Source organism: Babylonia areolata, chromosome 12, assembly GCF_041734735.1.
Source record: "Babylonia areolata isolate BAREFJ2019XMU chromosome 12, ASM4173473v1, whole genome shotgun sequence".
NCBI lineage: Eukaryota > Metazoa > Mollusca > Gastropoda > Neogastropoda > Buccinidae > Babylonia > Babylonia areolata.
Genome location: NC_134887.1, coordinates 767,716 through 786,521, shown reverse-complemented (window position 1 = coordinate 786,521; position 18,806 = coordinate 767,716). Strand labels below are relative to the sequence as shown.

At 47.5% G+C, this 18,806-nt stretch overlaps 1 protein-coding gene across 1 annotated transcript in view; it reads left to right on the top strand.

Moving 5' to 3' along the window:
- Positions 1 to 18,806, top strand: part of LOC143288288 (telomerase-binding protein EST1A-like) — a 74,238-nt gene that overhangs the window by 46,802 nt on the left and 8,630 nt on the right. Inside the window, exons 14-18 of the mRNA XM_076596637.1 lie at positions 1,729 to 1,826; positions 7,023 to 7,126; positions 7,597 to 7,776; positions 10,090 to 10,236; positions 14,762 to 14,912. Of these exons, the coding sequence (XP_076452752.1) occupies positions 1,729 to 1,826; positions 7,023 to 7,126; positions 7,597 to 7,776; positions 10,090 to 10,236; positions 14,762 to 14,912 (680 nt within the window). The remainder of the gene's footprint in view (positions 1 to 1,728; positions 1,827 to 7,022; positions 7,127 to 7,596; positions 7,777 to 10,089; positions 10,237 to 14,761; positions 14,913 to 18,806) is intronic.

Genomic DNA, 18,806 nt, shown 5'->3' with positions numbered 1-18,806 from the left:
GCGTACTCTTTTCCGCTGAATAAATCTCATTTTGCCTTGCCTTGACACAGTCTTCAGCGGACTGAGAAAGTCAAGTGATTATTTCCAGTTGATGACAATCTGTTCAATCACTCTTTCTCTTGTCTTTTCTTGAAGTGATGCCATGCTGCGCACACGCACACACACACGAGAGGGGAGGAGGAGGAGGGAGAAATGTAGAAATGTTACACAGGACTAAGCATGGCACACTGTTAAGTAATGCACGCTATCTACAAAATAAACTACCTTTAAGAGAAGTGGAAGTGGAATGATTTTCCACAACAGCAATGTGGAAAGAGGTGACACAGAACCAAACTGTGTTCAGCAACATGTGCTTGCTTGCCGAATAAGCTCTGGCTAGCACCACTGATGAATCACACCCCGCACACAGCTTGGCCTACGTGCCATGCAAGGTGAACCTTGACCTCGAAGGAATGGCGCGTGCTTTGATTTTCATTAAAATTAACAGATTGTACACTTCTTCATATTCATGATTATATTCTCAAAATAAAATCATATTTCAACGACAGAGAATTGAGACACCAAAGATAAATCTACAGAACTTAGTTCACTAAACATGACGCACTTTGGTCACAAACCACTTGCAAATATAGTCACCACATGAGGATTTTTTTACTTCTCATACATGCGGAAGAACGTCACTTTCAACACGAGCATTGAGTATTCAGTCCTAAATTCCAGCAAAGTGAAAATGGAATAAATTCTTGATCACCTCATCACAAAGTCAACACATCCAGGTACTGAAGATGTTAATTGTAATCACCAGTATAGCGCAATACATCTCACAAACAGGTAAAAACAGTCCGATGTCAGTGAGTATACAACCACTGTATGCCAAATCAAGCATGGAAAGGCTGTGGTCTGGAACCGAGTTCGCACGCGTGGGAATGTCAGCAGTGGTAGGCGCGAATGGTGCTGGCTAATTTTAGTACTCTGCAGACTGAACGGCAAAGTTCAATCTGAACTGAGTTCCAGATTCTTCAGGTGGCAAACAGCCATGGGTTGGGGTGGTGGTGTTGGGGGGTCAGGGTGGTGGTGGTGGGGGGTCAGGGTGGTGGGGGTGGGGGTCAGGGTACTGTAGTGGTGGGGGTCAGGGTGGCGGCGGCGGGGGTCAGGGTAGTGGTAGTGTTGGGGTGTCAGGGTGGTGGGGGTCATGGTGGTGGTGTTGGGGGGGTCAGGGTGGTGGTGGGGGCCAGGGTGGTAGGGGGTGGTGGTGGTGTGTGTGGGGGGTCAGGGTGGTGGTGGGGGCCAGGGTGGTGCGGGTGGTGGTGTTGGGGGGTCAGGGTGGTGGTGGTGAGTGTGGGTGTTGGGGGGTCAGGGTGGTGGTGGTGAGTGTGGGTGGTGGGGGGGTCAGGGTGGTGGTGGTGGAGGGTCAGGGTGGTGGTGAGGGCCAGGGTGGTGCAGGGTCAGGGTGGTAGTGGTGAGTGTGGGTGTTGGGGGGTCAGGGTGGTGGTGGTGAGTGTGGGTGTTGGGGGGTCAGGGTGGTGGTGGTGGGGGATTGGGGTTGTGGGGGAGGGTGTGGATGGTGGTGGTGGGTAGTGGTGTTGGGGTTGGGGTGTTTGGTGGTGGGTGTGGGTGTTTGGGGGTCGGGGTGGTGGTGGTGGGTGTGTATGTGTGAGTGTGTGTGTGTGTGTGTGTGTGTGTGTGTGTGCAGGGACCCAGCAGTACAGTGCAGACTGTGTGTTTCAGGCCCCAGGTGGACGTGTGGCAGAGCGTGGCCGATCTGTGTAACACCCTCAAACAGGTCAGCACCACTCACGTCACGCTGCACCGCAACAAGGAGGCAGGTCAGATCTCACGCCTGTCTGGTCTGCATGCAGAGATATGCCTGCTTTGCTGTCTCTGTGGGGCTGTGCTGGTGTGTGCATGAGCAAGCAGTGTGGGTGTGTGTATGGTGTATGTGTGTGTGTGTGTGTCTGTGTCTGTGTGTGTGAGGGAGAGAAAGAGAACATGAACGAATTTGAAAAATTGTCCCGTAATCAGTAAATGACAAGTTGCAGTAATCAGCTAGCAGATGATCAGTTATAGTTATCACTGTCTGATTGATAGATGAAAATAATCAGTCACTTTAATAAATGAAAACAATTAGTCACTGAATGATGATGATAAATGGAAGTAATAATTCAGCTAGTAATCATTTTCACCTCTTGACTATTTGCCAAGTCAGTTGGTGATTATTTTAAGGCAGGGTGTTTGACACAGCAGTGATTGACAGTGGTAAAGGCAGGGTGTTTGACACAGCAGTGATTGACAGTGGTAAAGGCAGGGTGTTTGACAGGGGCAGTGATTGACAGTGGTAAAGGCAGGGTGGTTGACACAGCAGTGATTGACACTGGTAAAGGCAGGGTGTTTGACACAGCAGTGATTGACATTGGTAAAGGATGGGTGGTTGACAGGGGCAGTGATTGACAGTGGTAAAGGCAGGGTGTTTGACACAGCAGTGATTGACAGTGGTAAAGGCAAGGTGTGTGACACAGCAGTGATTGACAGTGGTAAAGGCATGGTGTTTGACACAGCAGTTTTTGACATTGGTAAAGGTAGGGTGGTTGACACAGCAGTGATTGACATTGGTAAAGGCAGGGTGTTTGACAGGGGCAGTGATTGACAGTGGTAAAGGCAGGGTGGTTGACACAGCAGTGATTGACAGTGGTAAAGGCAGGGTGGTTGACACAGCAGTGATTGACATTGGTAAAGGTAGGGTGTTTGACACAGCAGTGATTGACAGTGGTAAAGGCAGGGTGGTTGACACAGCAGTGATTGACATTGGTAAAGGCACGGTGGTTGACAGGGGCAGTGATTGACAGTGGTAAAGGCAGGGTGTTTGACACAGCAGTGATTGACATTGGTAAAAGCAAGGTGTTTGACACAGCAGTGATTGACAGTGGTAAAGGCAGGGTGGTTGACACAGCAGTGATTGACATTGGTAAAGGCACGGTGGTTGACAGGGGCAGTGATTGACAGTGGTAAAGGCAGGGTGGTTGACAGGGGCAGTGATTGACATTGGTAAAGGCAGGGTGTTTGACACAGCAGTGATTGACAGTGGTAAAGGCAGGGTGGTTGACACAGCAGTGATTGACAGTGGTAAAGGCAGGGTGTTTGACACAGCAGTGATTGACATTGGTAAAGGTAGGGTGGTTGACACAGCAGTGATTGACATTGGTAAAGGCAGGGTGTTTGACAGGGGCAGTGATTGACAGTGGTAAAGGCAGGGTGGTTGACACAGCAGTGATTGACAGTGGTAAAGGCACGGTGTTTGACAGGGGCAGTGATTGACAGTGGTAAAGGCAGGGTGTTTGACACAGCAGTGATTGACATTGGTAAAGGCAGGGTGTTTGACACAGCAGTGATTGACATTGGTAAAGGTAGGGTGTTTGACACAGCAGTGATTGACATTGGTAAAGGCAGGGTGGTTGACAGGGGCAGTGATTGACATTGGTAAAGGCAGGGTGGTTGACAGGGGCAGTGATTGACATTGGTAAAGGCATGGTGTTTGACACAGCAGTGATTGACATTGGTAAAGGCAGGGTGGTTGACAGGGGCAGTGATTGACATTGGTAAAGGCATGGTGTTTGACACAGCAGTGATTGACATTGGTAGAGGCATGGTGTTTGACACAGCAGTGATTGACATTGGTAAAGGCAGGGTTTTTGACACAGCAGTGATTGACATTGGTAAAGGCAGGGTGGTTGACACAGCAGTGATTGACATTGGTAAAGGTAGGGTGGTTGACACAGCAGTGATTGACATTGGTAAAGGCAGGGTGGTTGACACAGCAGTGATTGACATTGGTAAAGGCAGGGTGTTTGACACAGCAGTGATTGACATTGGTAAAGGCAAGGTGTGTGACACAGCAGTGATAGACAGTGGTAAAGGCATGGTGTTTGATACAGCAGTGATTGACATTGGTAAAGGTAGGGTGGTTGACACAGCAGTGATTGACATTGGTAAAGGCACGGTGGTTGACAGGGGCAGTGATTGACAGTGGTAAAGGCAGGGTGGTTGACACAGCAGTGATTGACAGTGGTAAAGGCAGGGTGTTTGACAGGGGCAGTGATTGACATTGGTAAAGGTAGGGTGTTTGACAGGGGCAGTGATTGACAGTGGTAAAGGCAGGGTGGTTGACACAGCAGTGATTGACATTGGTAAAGCCAGGGTGGTTGACACAGCAGTGATTGACAGTGGTAAAGGCAGGGTGGTTGACAGGGGCAGTGATTGACATTGGTAAAGGCATGGTGTTTGACACAGCAGTGATTGACATTGGTAAAGGCAGGGTGTTTGACACAGCAGTGATTGACATTGGTAAAGGCAGGGTGTTTGACACAGCAGTGATTGACATTGGTAAAGGCAGGGTGTTTGACACAGCAGTGATTGACATTGGTAAAGGCAGGGTGGTTGACACAGCAGTGATTGACAGTGGTAAAGGCAGGGTGTTTGACACAGCAGTGATTGACATTGGTAAAGGCAGGGTGGTTGACACAGCAGTGATTGACATTGGTAAAGGCAGGGTGTTTGACACAGAAGTGATTGACATTGGTAAAGGCAGGGTGGTTGACACACCAGTGATTGACAGTGGTAAAGGCAGGGTGTTTGACACAGCAGTGATTGACATTGGTAAAGGCAAGGTGTGTGACACAGCAGTGATTGACAGTGGTAAAGGCATGGTGTTTGACACAGCAGTGATTGACATTGGTAAAGGCAGGGTGGTTGACACAGCAGTGATTGACATTGGTAAAGGCAGGGTGTTTGACAGGGGCAGTGATTGACAGTGGTAAAGGCAGGGTGTTTGACAGGGGCAGTGATTGACAGTGGTAAAGGCAGGGTGTTTGACACAGCAGTGATTGACATTGGTAAAGGCAGGGTGTTTGACACAGCAGTGATTGACATTGGTAAAGGTAGGGTGTTTGACAGGGGCAGTGATTGACATTGGTAAAGGCAGGGTGGTTGACACAGCAGTGATTGACATTGGTAAAGGCAGGGTGGTTGACAGGGGCAGTGATTGACATTGGTAAAGGCAGGGTGGTTGACACAGCAGTGATTGACATAGTAAAGGCAGGGTGTTTGACACAGCAGTGATTGACATTGGTAAAGGCAGGGTGTTTGACACAGCAGTGATTGACATTGGTAAAGGCACGGTGGTTGACAGGGGCAGTGATTGACAGTGGTAAAGGCAGGGTGGTTGACACAGCAGTGATTGACATTGGTAAAGGCAGGGTGTTTGACACAGCAGTGATTGACATTGGTAAAGGCAGGGTGGTTGACACAGCAGTGATTGACAGTGGTAAAGGCAGGGTGTTTGACACAGCAGTGATTGACATTGGTAAAGGCAAGGTGTGTGACACAGCAGTGATTGACAGTGGTAAAGGCATGGTGTTTGACACAGCAGTGATTGACATTGGTAAAGGTAGGGTGTTTGACAGGGGCAGTGATTGACATTGGTAAAGGCAAGGTGTGTGACACAGCAGTGATTGACAGTGGTAAAGGCACGGTGGTTGACACAGCAGTGATTGACATTGGTAAAGGCAGGGTGTTTGACAGGGGCAGTGATTGACAGTGGTAAAGGCAGGGTGTTTGACAGGGGAAGTGATTGACAGTGGTAAAGGCAGGGTGTTTGACACAGCAGTGATTGACATTGGTAAAGGCAGGGTGTTTGACACAGCAGTGATTGACATTGGTAAAGGTAGGGTGGTTGACAGGGGCAGTGATTGACATTGGTAAAGGCAGGGTGGTTGACACAGCAGTGATTGACAGTGGTAAAGGCAGGGTGTTTGACACAGAAGTGATTGACATTGGTAAAGTTAGGGTGGTTGACACAGCAGTGATTGACATTGGTAAAGGCAGGGTGGTTGACACAGCAGTGATTGACAGTGGTAAAGGCAGGGTGTTTGACACAGCAGTGATTGACAGTGGTAAAGGCAGGGTGTTTGACACAGCAGTGATTGACAGTGGTAAAGGCAGGGTGTTTGACACAGCAGTGATTGACATTGGTAAAGGCAGGGTGTTTGACAGGGGCAATGATTGACAGTGGTAAAGGCAGGGTGTTTGACACAGCAGTGATTGACAGTGGTAAAGGTAGGGTGGTTGACACAGCAGTGCTTGACACTGGTAAAGGCAGGGTGGTTGTCTGTTGAGTGGTGTGGTGAGCCTGTTGAGTGGAGGGGTGTGGGTGGTGAGTGGTGTGTGTTGAGTGGTGTTTTGTGGTGTGGGTGTTGAGTGGTGTGGGTGTTGAGTGGTGTGGTGCGGTGTTGTGTGGTGTGGTGTGGTGTGATCTGGGTGTTGAGTGGTGTGGTGCGGTGTTGTGTGGTGTGATGTGGGTGTTGAGTGGTGTGGTGTGATGTGGGTGTTGAGTGGTGTGGTGTGGGTGTTGGGTGGTGTGGTGTGATGTGGGTGTTGGGTGGTGTGGTGCGGTGTGATGTGGGTGTTGAGTGGTGTGATGTGGGTGTTGAGTGGTGTGGTGTGATGTGGGTGTTGGGTGGTGTGGTGCGGTGTTGTGTTGTGTGGTGTGATGTGGGTGTTGAGTGGTGTGATGTGGGTGTTGAGTGGTGTGATGTGGTGTGGTGTGATGTGGGTGTTGAGTGGTGTGGTGTGGTGTGATGTGGGTGTTGAGTGGTGTGGTGTGGGTGTTGGCTGGTGTGATGTTGAGTGGTGTGGTGTGATGTGGGTGTTGAGTAGTGTGGTGTGGTGTGGGTGTTGGGTGGTGTGATGTTGAGTGGTGTGGTGTGATGTGGGTGTTGAGTGGTGTGGTGTGGGTGTTGGATGGTGTGATGTTGCGTGGTGTGGTGTGATGTGGGTGTTGAGTGGTGTGGGTGTTGGGTGGTGTGATGTTGAGTGGTGTTGTGTGATGTGGGTTTTGAGTGGTGTGGTGTTGAGCAGTGTAGTGTGGTGTTGAGTGGTGTGGTGTGGTTTTGGGTGGTGCGGTGTTGAGTGGTGTGGTGCGGTGTTGAGCGGTGTGGTGCGGTGTTGAGCGGTGTGGTGCGGTGTTGCAGGCTGCCAGCCCCTGGTTCTGATGGAGGACTCTATGATGGCGGGCTTCGTCCCTCTGCTCAGTGCCCCTGTGGACGCTGTGTATGTCAGCGGAGACCAGGACAAGGTCAGCCTCTCACAGCCTCTGGCTGCTTCTTGCTTTCGTTACAACACAGACTGGACCTGGGGGTGGGGGTGGGGGTGGAAAAGCAAAAAGACGTCACTGTGTCACCTTTGTGTGGTACATACATCGCTTTACAGAGGTATATACATTGTTATTCACATTAGACATATACGCAGTGCTGTGTCACATCAGAGGTATACAGTGCTGTGTCACACTGCTATATATCAGAGGTATACACATCGCTATATATCACAGGTATACACACACCAGTGTGTATTGTGTGTCAGTATGTGTGTAGTGTGTCAGTGTGTGTTGTGTTGGTGTGTGTTTGTTTCTGTTGTGTCTGTGTTTGTTGTGTGTCAGTGTGTTGTGTGTCAGTTTCTGTCGGTGTGTGCTGTATGTGTCAGAGTATGTGTGGGTGTCAATGTGTTGGTGTGTGTCAGTGTGTGTACACATGCCCCTGGTCCCCACAGGAGGTGGCGATGGACTGTCTTCGGCTGGAGAAGCTGGTTCTGTTTGGGGAGTACCTGTGTGGGATCGAACCCCCCATGCTGTCCTTCGACGTGCAGACGGGCCGCTACTTCTCCGTCGCTCCCGCCCCTGTCAAGTCAGAGGAGACACTTACCCACCCAGGCGAGGAGGTGGGGGGGGAGGTGAGCAAGGCATGGTGGGGGATGATGATGGTGATGGTGATGATGATGATGACATGGATACTTACATAGCGCCGATCCTTGGAGACCAGGCTCATAGCGAGCGCTTAACAAACATGGAGTCATTTGCACAGCAGGCTGCTGACCTGGGTAGAGCCGACTGACGACTGTGATTTGGGTGCTCAGTATTCATTTTCTGTGTCATTCAATCAGATTTCAGTCAAGCACACATACGCACTTAGACAGATGTAACATTTTACATGTATGACTGTTTTGCTTATTTACCCTGCCATGTAGGCAGCCGGACTCCATTTTCAGCATGTGTATGCTGGGTATGTTCTTGTTTCCATAACCCATCGAACGCTGACATAAACTACCGAATGTTTAACATGTGCATTTGATCTGCGTGTGTATACACATGAAGGGGGTTAGGCACAAGCAGGTCTGCACATATGTTGAGCTGGGAGATCAGAAAAATCTCCACCCTTGACCGACCAGGCGCTCATACCAAGATTCGAACTGGGGACCCTCAGATCGAAAGTCCAACTCTTTAACCACTCAGCTGTTGTGCTAACCACTCAGCTGTTGTGCTAACCACTCAGCTGTTGTGCTAACCACTCAGCTGTTGTGCTAACCACTCAGCTGTTGTGCTAACCACTCAGCTGTTGTGCTAACCACTCAGCTGTTGTGCTAACCACTCGGCTTTTGCGCTGTTGGTGTGTTGTGAGTGGACATGTGTGTTGTGAGTGGACATGTGAGTGGTGTGTTGTGTGGTGTGATTGGACATGTGTGTGGTGTGGTGTGAGTGGACATGTGAGTGGTGTGTTGTGAGTGGACATGTGTGTTGTGAGTGGACATGTGAGTGGTGTGTTGTGTGGTGTGATTGGACATGTGTGTGGTGTGGTGTGAGTGGACATGTGAGTGGTGTGTTGTGAGTGGACATGTGTGTTGTGAGTGGACATGTGAGTGGTGTGTTGTGTGGTGTGATTGGACATGTGTGTGGTGTGGTGTGAGTGGACATGTGAGTGGTGTGTTGTGAGTGGACATGTGTGTTGTGAGTGGACATGTGAGTGGTGTGTTGTGTGGTGTGATTGGACATGTGTGTGGTGTGGTGTGAGTGGACATGTGAGTGGTGTGTTGTGTGGTGTGATTGGACATGTGTGTCGTGTGGTGTGAGTGGACGGGGACAGGTGTGTCATGATGTGAGGGGACAGGTGTGTCATGATGTGAGGGGACAGGTGTGTGAGGGGACAGGTGTGTCATGATGTGAGGGGACAGGTGTGTCATGATGTGAGGGGACAGGTGTGTGAGGGGACAGGTGTGTCATGACGTGAGGGGACAGGTGTGTGAGGGGACAGGTGTGTCATGACGTGAGGGGACAGGTGTGTGAGGGGACAGGTGTGTGAGGGGACAGGTGTGTCATGACGTGAGGGGACAGATGTGTGAGGGGACAGGTGTGTCATGATGTGAGGGGACAGGTGTGTGAGGGGACAGGTGTGTCATGACGTGAGGGGACAGATGTGTGAGGGGACAGGTGTGTCATGATGTGAGGGGACAGGTGTGTGAGGGGACAGGTATGTCATGATGTGAGGGGACAGGTGTGTCATGATGTGAGGGGACAGGTGTGTGAGGGGACAGGTGTGTCATGATGTGAGCGGACAGGTGTGTCATGATGTGAGGGGACAGGTGTGTCATGACGTGAGGGGACAGGTGTGTGAGGGGACAGGTGTGTCATGATGTGAGGGGACAGGTGTGTCATGACATGAGGGGACAGGTGTGTGAGCGGACAGGTGTGTCATGATGTGAGGGGACAGGTGTGTGATGGGACAGGTGTGTGAGGGGACAGGTGTGTCATGATGTGAGGGGACAGGTGTGTCATGACGTGAGGGGACAGGTGTGTGAGGGGACAGGTGTGTGAGGGGACAGGTGTGTCATGATGTGAGGGGACATGTGTGTCATGATGTGAGGGGACAGGTGTGTGAGGGGACAGGTGTGTCATGATGTGAGGGGACAGGTGTGTCATGATGTGAGGGGACAGGTGTGTGAGGGGACAGGTGTGTCATGATGTGAGGGGACAGGTGTGTGAGGGAACAGGTGTGTCATGATGTGAGGGGACAGGTGTGTCATGATGTGAGGGGACAGGTGTGTGAGGGGACAGGTGTGTCATGATGTGAGGGGACAGGTGTGTCATGATGTGAGGGGACAGGTGTGTGAGGGGACAGGTGTGTCATGATGTGAGGGGACAGGTGTGTGAGGGGACAGGTGTGTGAGGGGACAGGTGTGTCATGACGTGAGGGGACGTGTGGTGTGCCCCAGCTGTCGGAGGACGTGATAGTGGAGAGTGAGGAGTCAGGGGAGGACGGGGATGAGACGCCAGGGGAGACCATCAAGGAGCTGAAGGCCAGGAAGGCAGAGCTACGGCAACGTGTGGAGGACCAGGCACGCAACAAACACAACCTGCAGGTAGGGGGAGGAGGGGGGGTGTGGATGTGTATGTGTGTGTGTGTGTGTGTGTGTGTACGGGTGTGTGTGGGTGTGGTTGTTAAAGGGTTTGTGTGCGTGTAAGGGTGTGTGTGAGTTTGACTTCAATAATGGCATTTCCTTGGTGGTACCTGCAAGTGTAAAAGAGACTAAACCTGTTAGAATGGTAGATGTGAAGAAAACCTTTCCTGTCACAGCTTTTAAATGATGTCAGCAAGGTCCTGTTAGAATGGTAGATATGAAGAAAACCTTTCCTGTCACAGCTTTTAAAATAATGTCAGCAAGATCCTGTTAGAATGGTAGATATAAAGAAAACCTTTCCTGTCACAGCTTTTAAAATGGTGTCAGCAAGGTCCTGTTAGAATGGTAGATATGAAGAAAACCTTTCCTGTCACAGCTTTTAAAATGATGTCAGCAAGGTCCTGTTAGAATGGTAGATATGAATAAAACCTTTCCTGTCACAGCTTTTAAAATGATGTCAGCAAGGTCCTGTTAGAATGGTAGATATGAATAAAACCTTTCTTGTCACAGCTTTTAAAATGATGTCAGCAAGGTCCTGTTAGAATGGTAGATATGAAGAAAACCTTTCCTGTCACAGCTTTTAAAATGATGTCAGCAAGGTCCTGTTAGAATGGTAGATATGAAGAAAACCTTTCCTGTCACAGCTTTTAAAATGATGTCAGCAAGGTCCTGTTAGAATGGTAGATATGAAGAAAACCTTTCCTGTCACAGCTTTTAAAATGATGTCAGCAAGATCCTGTTAGAATGGTAGATGTGAAGAAAACCTTTCCTGTCACAGCTTTTAAAATGATGTCAGCAAGGTCCTGTTAGAATGGTAGATATGAAGAAAACCTTTCCTGTCACAGCTTTTAAAATGATGTCAGCAAGGTCCTGTTAGAATGGTAGATATGAATAAAACCTTTCCTGTCACAGCTTTTAAAATGATATCAGCAAGGTCCTGTTAGAATGGTAGATGTGAAGAAAACCTTTCCTGTCACAGCTTTTAAAATGATGTCAGCAAGGTCCTGTTAGAATGGTAGATATGAAGAAAACCTTTCCTGTCACAGCTTTTAAAATGATGTCAGCAAGGTCCTGTTAGAATGGTAGATATGAATAAAACCTTTCCTGTCACAGCTTTTAAAATGATGTCAGCAAGGTCCTGTTAGAATGGTAGATGTGAAGAAAACCTTTCCTGTCACAGCTTTTAAAATGATGTCAGCAAGGTCCTGTTAGAATGGTAGATGTGAAGAAAACCTTTCCTGTCACAGCTTTTAAAATGATGTCAGCAAGGTCCTGTTAGAATGGTAGATATGAATAAAACCTTTCCTGTCACAGCTTTTAAAATGATGTCAGCAAGGTCCTGTTAGAATGGTAGATATGAAGAAAACCTTTCCTGTCACAGCTTTTAAAATGGTGTCAGCAAGGTCCTGTTAGAATGGTAGATATGAAGAAAACCTTTCCTGTCACAGCTTTTAAAATGAGTGGTCAGCAAGGTCCTGTTAGAATGGTAGATATGAAGAAAACCTTTCCTGTCACAGCTTTTAAAATGATGTCAGCAAGGTCCTGTTAGAATGGTAGATATGAAGAAAACCTTTCCTGTCACAGCTTTTAAAATGATGTCAGCAAGATCCTGTTAGAATGGTAGATGTGAAGAAAACCTTTCTTGTCACAGCTTTTAAAATGATGTGGTCAGCAAAGTCCTGTTAGAATGGTAGATATGAATAAAACCTTTCCTGTCACAGCTTTTAAAATAATGTCAGCAAGATCCTGTTAGAATGGTAGATATAAAGAAAACCTTTCCTGTCACAGCTTTTAAAATGATGTCAGCAAGGTCCTGTTAGAATGGTAGATATGAAGAAAACCTTTCCTGTCACAGCTTTTAAAATGATGTCAGCAAGGTCCTGTTAGAATGGTAGATATGAAGAAAACCTTTCCTGTCACAGCTTTTAAAATGATGTCAGCAAGATCCTGTTAGAATGGTAGATATGAAGAAAACCTTTCCTGTCACAGCTTTTAAAATGGTGCGGTCAGCAAAGTCAAAGGTCAAGGTCATTATTTGGCAGAATGGAAAAAAGTTTGCTAGAGCTCTTGTCTCACCTGATCATCTATGGGGACTGCATGATCCATGGTTACATTGAGTGCAAGAGGTCAAAGTCAGGGTTACACAATGGCACATGATGATGATAACGGGACAAGTTTGTAAGGTGAAAGGACATCAGTTCTTGTGGACAGTCCGGGTCAGTTTTTGGTACAGTGATTGGTCCTGGTCACAGTCCGGGTCAGTTTTTGGTACAGTGATTGGTCCTGGTCACAGTCCGGGTCAGTTTTTGGTACAGTGATTGGTCCTGGTCACAGTCAGGGTCAGTTTTTGGTACAGTGATTGGTCCTGGTCACAGTCCGGGTCAGTTTTTGGTACAGTGATTGGTCCTGGTCACAGTCAGGGTCAGTTTTTGGTACAGTGATTGGTCCTGGTCACAGTCCGGGTCAGTTTTTGGTACAGTGATTGGTCCTGGTCACAGTCCGGGTCAGTTTTTGGTACAGTGATTGGTCCTGGTCACAGTCCAGGTCAGTTTTTGGTACAGTGATTGGTCCTGGTCACAGTCCGGGTCAGTTTTTGGTACAGTGATTGGTCCTGGTCACAGTCTGGGTCAGTTTTTGGTACAGTGATTGGTCCTGGTCACAGTCCGGGTCAGTTTTTGGTACAGTGATTGGTCCTGGTCACTGTCCGGGTCAGTTTTTGGTACAGTGATTGGTCATGGTCACAGTCTGGGTCAGTTTTTGGTACAGTGATTGGTCATGGTCAGAAGGAAAATGCTGTTGAAGGTTGAGGTCAAGGGTTGGAGTTCAGAGTGACAACACGGCATAATGGGGAGTCGATAGAGGTTACGTTTTTCGTCCACTTCTCATCAAACTTGACACAGTGACTGCTTCAAGCATGGAACACCAGTATGCTTTCAAAGTCAAGGTTAGAGGTCAGAGGTCAGTGGCACAACAGTGCAGAACCAAACAAACAAACAAAATCTTTATTTCACAAGGGTAGAGAAGTAAGCATGGCTGCTTTCTTTAAATCCAGCCCCCAGTCCGAAAAAAGACAGAAAAAACAAACAAAAACACACCCAGACACAAACAAGTTATCGAAAGAAAGGGGCGAAAAAAAAGACACACTGGAAATGGGAACAAACAACAACTACACCCCCCCTCCCACGCCCCCCCCCAGCCTCCCCCCCAAAAAATCCTCCCAATAAGTCACACATACATGCATACATGAAAAAAGCACATACATAACCTTATGTAGAAACACACACTTAGACATTATACAAAAAGAAAACAAGTGAGAGAGGGACACTGACACTGACACTGACACTCTTATTGTTTTATTCATTGCCATGGACAGTTCTGTCATTTTGGCAATGGGAACATTATAGGAACAGATAAAACCATTAGCAGTATAGAGGAAAATTAACACCTTAGAAAGAGAATGGGTAAGAAAAAAAAGAGAATGAAATCAGAAAGCAGTAATTATGAAGGTTAACATCAGCAATCAGAGGCATACGCTTTATTGAAAGGGTAGCCTGGCAACACACTGCAGCTCACTGCTGCAATGTTACATTTGAAAAGATAGTAGACAAGCACACACACACACATACGCTCACAGTACACTCAGTTTAAACTAATTTCTGTTGGTTATTCCATACTTATCAGTGCCTTCCACAAAGATCATTTGGCACAACTCAACCATTGATGATGGAGTTGAGAAAGAGAGAGAGAGAGAACATGATAAAGTGAAAGACGTGTGGTGTGTGCACGGACATTGGTGGAGCACAGAGAGAGAGAGAGAGAGAGAGAGAGAGAGAGAACATGATAAAGTGAAAGACGTGTGGTGTGTGCACAGACATTGGTGGAGCAGAGAGAGAGAGAGAGAGAGAGAGAGAGAGAGAGAGAACAGATAAAGTGAAAGGCGTGATGTGTGCACAGACATTGGTGGAGCACAGAGAGAGAGAGAGAGAGAGAGAGAGAGAGAGAACATGATAAAGTGAAAGACATGTGGTGTGTGCACAGACATTGGTGGAGCAGAGAGAGAGAGAGAGAGAGAGAGAGAGAGAGAGAGAGAGAGAGAGAACATGATAAAGTGAAAGACATATGGTGTGTGCACAGACATTGGTGGAGCAGAGAGAGAGAGAGAGAGAGAGAGAGAGAACAGATAAAGTGAAAGGCGTGGTGTGTGCACAGACATTGGTGGAGCAGAGAGAGAGAGAGAGAGAGAGAGAGAACAGATAAAGTGAAAGGCGTGGTGTGTGCACAGACATTGGTGGAGCAGAGAGAGAGAGAGAGAGAGAGAACAGATAAAGTGAAAGGCGTGGTGTGTGCACAGACATTGGTGGAGCAGAGAGAGAGAGAGAGAGAGAGAGAGAACAGATAAAGTGAAAGGCGTGGTGTGTGCACAGATATTGGTGGAGCAGAGAGAGAGAGAGAACATGATAAAGTGAAAGGCGTGGGGTGTGTGTAGACATTGGTGGAGCAGAGCTGTGGCAGTCGCCTGGAGCTGGAGGTTCGACCCCGCTTCCTGGTGACAGACACCAACTGCTTCATCGACCACCTCCCCTCCCTGCGCTCCCTCCTGGCCACGGCAACCTACACCCTGGTGGTCCCCCTTGTGGGTGGGTACAGGACACACAACTCTTCTGCTTCATCTGTTCCCTGCACTGGGGTCTGTTTGTCTGGGTTAACACCTAGCTCTGTCATGTCTGGGTTAACACCTAGCTCTGTCATGTCTGACCTTAACACCTAGCTCTGTCATGTCTGGGTTAACACCTAGCTCTGTCATGTCTGACCTTAACACCTAGCTCTGTCATGTCTGGGTTAACACCTAGCTCTGTCATGTCTGGGTTAACACCTAGCTCTGTCATGTCTGACCTTAACACCTAGCTCTGTCATGACTAGCTCTGTCATGAGTGACCTTAACTCCTAGCTCTGTCATGTCTGGGTTAACACCTAGCTCTGTCATGTCTGACCTTAACACCTACCTCTGTCATGTCTGGGTTAACACCTAGCTCTGTCATGTCTGACCTTAACTCCTAGCTCTGTCATGTCTGGGTTAACACCTAGCTCTGTCATGTCTGGGTTAACACCTAGCTCTGTCATGAGTGACCTTAACTCCTAGCTCTGTCATGAGTGACCTGAACACCTAGCTCTGTCATGTCTGACCTTAACACCTAGCTCTGTCATGTCTGACCTTAACTCCTAGCTCTGTCATGACTGACCTTAACACCTAGCTCTGGCATGTCTGACCTGAACACCTAGCTCTGTAATGACTGACCTGAACACCTAGCTCTGTCATGAACACCTAGCTCCTGTCATGTCTGACCTGAACACCTAGCTCTGTCATGTCTGGGTTAACACCTAGCTCTGTCATGTCTGACCTTAACACCTAGCTCTGTCATGACTGACCTTAACACCTAGCTCTGTCATGACTGACCTTAACACCTAGCTCTGTCATGTCTGACCTTAACACCTAGCTCTGGCATGACTGACCTGAACACCTAGCTCTGGCATGTCTGACCTGAACACCTAGCTCTGTCATGACTGACCTGAACACCTAGCTCTGTCATGACTGACCTGAACACCTAGCTCTGTCATGTCTGACCTTAACTCCTATCTCTGTCATGACTGACCTGAACACCTAGCTCTGGCATGTCTGACCTGAACACCTAGCTCTGTCATGACTGACCTGAACACCTAGCTCTGTCATGACTGACCTTAACACCTAGCTCTGTCATGTCTGGGTTAACACCTAGCTCTGTCATGACTGACCTGAACACCTAGCTCTGTCATGTCTGGGTTAACACCTAGCTCTGTCATGTCTGACCTGAACACCTAGCTCTGGCATGACTGACCTGAACACCTAGCTCTGTCATGTCTGACCTGAACACCTAGCTCTGTCATGACTGACCTGAACACCTAGCTCTGTCATGACTGACCTGAACACCTAGCTCTTTCCAAATTGGCTCCTTCCTCCCCTCCATACTGTCCAAGGTTTCTCCAGCTGTCTGGATGTGTGTTGGTCAGTGTTGTCTTTCCTCATGTTGTGTCAGAATGTCTTTCCTCGTGTTGTGTCAGAGGTTGTCTTTCCTCATGTTGTGTCAGAATGTCTTTCCTCGTGTTGTGTCAGAATGTCTTTCCTCGTGTTGTGTCAGAGGTTGTCTTTCCTCATGTTGTGTCAGAATGTCTTTCCTCGTGTTGTGTCAGAGGTTGTCTTTCCTCATGTTGTGTCAGAGGTTGTCTTTCCTCATGTTGTGTCAGAATGTCTTTCCTCGTGTTGTGTCAGAGGTTGTCTTTCCTCATGTTGTGTCAGAGGTTGTCTTTCCTCATGTTGTGTCAGAGGTTGTCTTTCCTCATGTTGTGTCAGAATGTCTTTCCTCGTGTTGTGTCAGAGGTTGTCTTTCCTCATGTTGTGTCAGAGGTTGTCTTTCCTTGTGTTGTGTCAGAATGTCTTTCCTCGTGTTGTGTCAGAATGTCTTTCCTCGTGTTGTGTCAGAGGTTGTCTTTCCTCATGTTGTGTCCGAATGTCTTTCCTCGTGTTGTGTCAGAGGTTGTCTTTCCTCGTGTTGTGTCAGAGGTTGTCTTTCCTCATGTTGTGTCAGAATGTCTTTCCTCATGTTGTGTCAGAATGTCTTTCCTCGTGTTGTGTCAGAGGTTGTCTTTCCTCGTGTTGTGTCAGAGGTTGTCTTTCCTCGTGTCAGAGGTTGTCTTTCCTCGTGTTGTGTCAGAGGTTGTCTTTCCTCGTGTTGTGTCAGAGGTTGTCTTTCCTCGTGTTGTCTTTCCTCGTGTTGTGTCAGAGGTTGTGTCAGAGGTTGTCTTTCTTCATGCTGTGTCAGAGGTTGTCTTTCCTCGTGTTGTGTCAGAGGTTGTCTTTCTTCATGCTGTGTCAGAGGTTGTCTTTCCTCGTGTTGTGTCAGAGGTTGTCTTTCCTCGTGTTGTGTCAGAGGTTGTCTTTCCTCGTGTTGTCTTTCCTCGTGTTGTGTCAGAGGTTGTGTCAGAGGTTGTCTTTCTTCATGTTGTGTCAGAGGTTGTCTTTCCTTGTGTTTTGTCAGAATGTCTTTCCTTGTGTTGTGTTGTGTCAGAGGTTGTCTTTCCTCGTGTTGTGTCAGAGGTTGTGTCAGAGGTTGTCTTTCTTCATGCTGTGTCAGAGGTTGTCTTTCCTCAGGTTGTGTCAGAGGTTGTCTTTCTTCATGTTGTGTCAGAGGTTGTCTTTCTTCATGTTGTGTCAGAGGTTGTCTTTCCTCGTGTTGTGTCAGAGTTGAGCATGGGTGTGGATGATGGGTGTGAAAGTGCTTGGATTTGTTTCTGTAAAAGATTCGGTGCCTCACAAGTACATGTATTATCATTGCGTAGCTCACTACATGTATTATCATTGCGTAGCTCACTACATGTATTATCATTGCATAGCTCACTACATGTATTATCATTGCGTAGCTCACTACATGTATTATCATTGCGTAGCTCACTACATGTATTATCATTGCATAGCTCACTACATGTATTATCATTGCGTAGCTAGCTCACTACAGGTATTATCATTGCATAGCTCACTCAGTGCCACCTGAATTTCCCCATGGGGGTATGGATTAGTAAAAGACACAAATGCTAGAACTTATCAAGTGAAATTTTCCAAACTGATCAGTAAAGCACTAAGTTTGAGACCAAATCTGTCATTGTGGCATCATAGTTGACCTGGTTATCTGTCATTGTGGCATCATACTTGACCTGGTTATCTGTCATTGTGGCATCATACTTGACCTGATTATCTGTCATTGTGGCATCATACTTGACCTGGTTATCTGTCATTGTGGCATTATACTTGACCTGATTATCTGTCATTGTGGCATCGTACTTGACCTGATTATCTGTCATTGTGGCATCATACTTGACCTGATTATCTGTCATTGTGGCATCATACTTGACCTGGTTATCTGTCATTGTGGCATCATACTTGACCTGATTATCTGTCATTGTGGCATCATACTTGACCTGGTTATCAGTCATTGTGGCATCATACTTGACCTGATTATCTGTCATTGTGGCATCATACTTGACCTGATTATCTGTCATTGTGGCATCATACTTGACCTGGTTATCAGTCATTGTGGCATCATACTTGACCTGATTATCTGTCATTGTGGCATACTTGACCTGATTATCTGTCATTGTGGCATACTTGACCTGATTATCTGTCATTGTGGCATCATACTTGACCTGATTATCTGTCATTGTGACATCATACTTGACCTGATTATCTGTCATTGTGACATCATACTTGACCTGCTTATCTCTGTCATTGTGGCATACTTGACCTGACTATCTCTGTCATTTTTGCATCATACTCGACCTGATTATCTGTCATGGCATCTAATTTGACCTTATTATCTCTGTCATTGTGGCATCATAGTTGACTGATTATCTCTGTTGTGGCATAATAGTTGACTGATTATCTGTGACTGTTGCATTATAGTCAACATGACATCTGTCATTGTGGCATTATAGTTGACTGATTA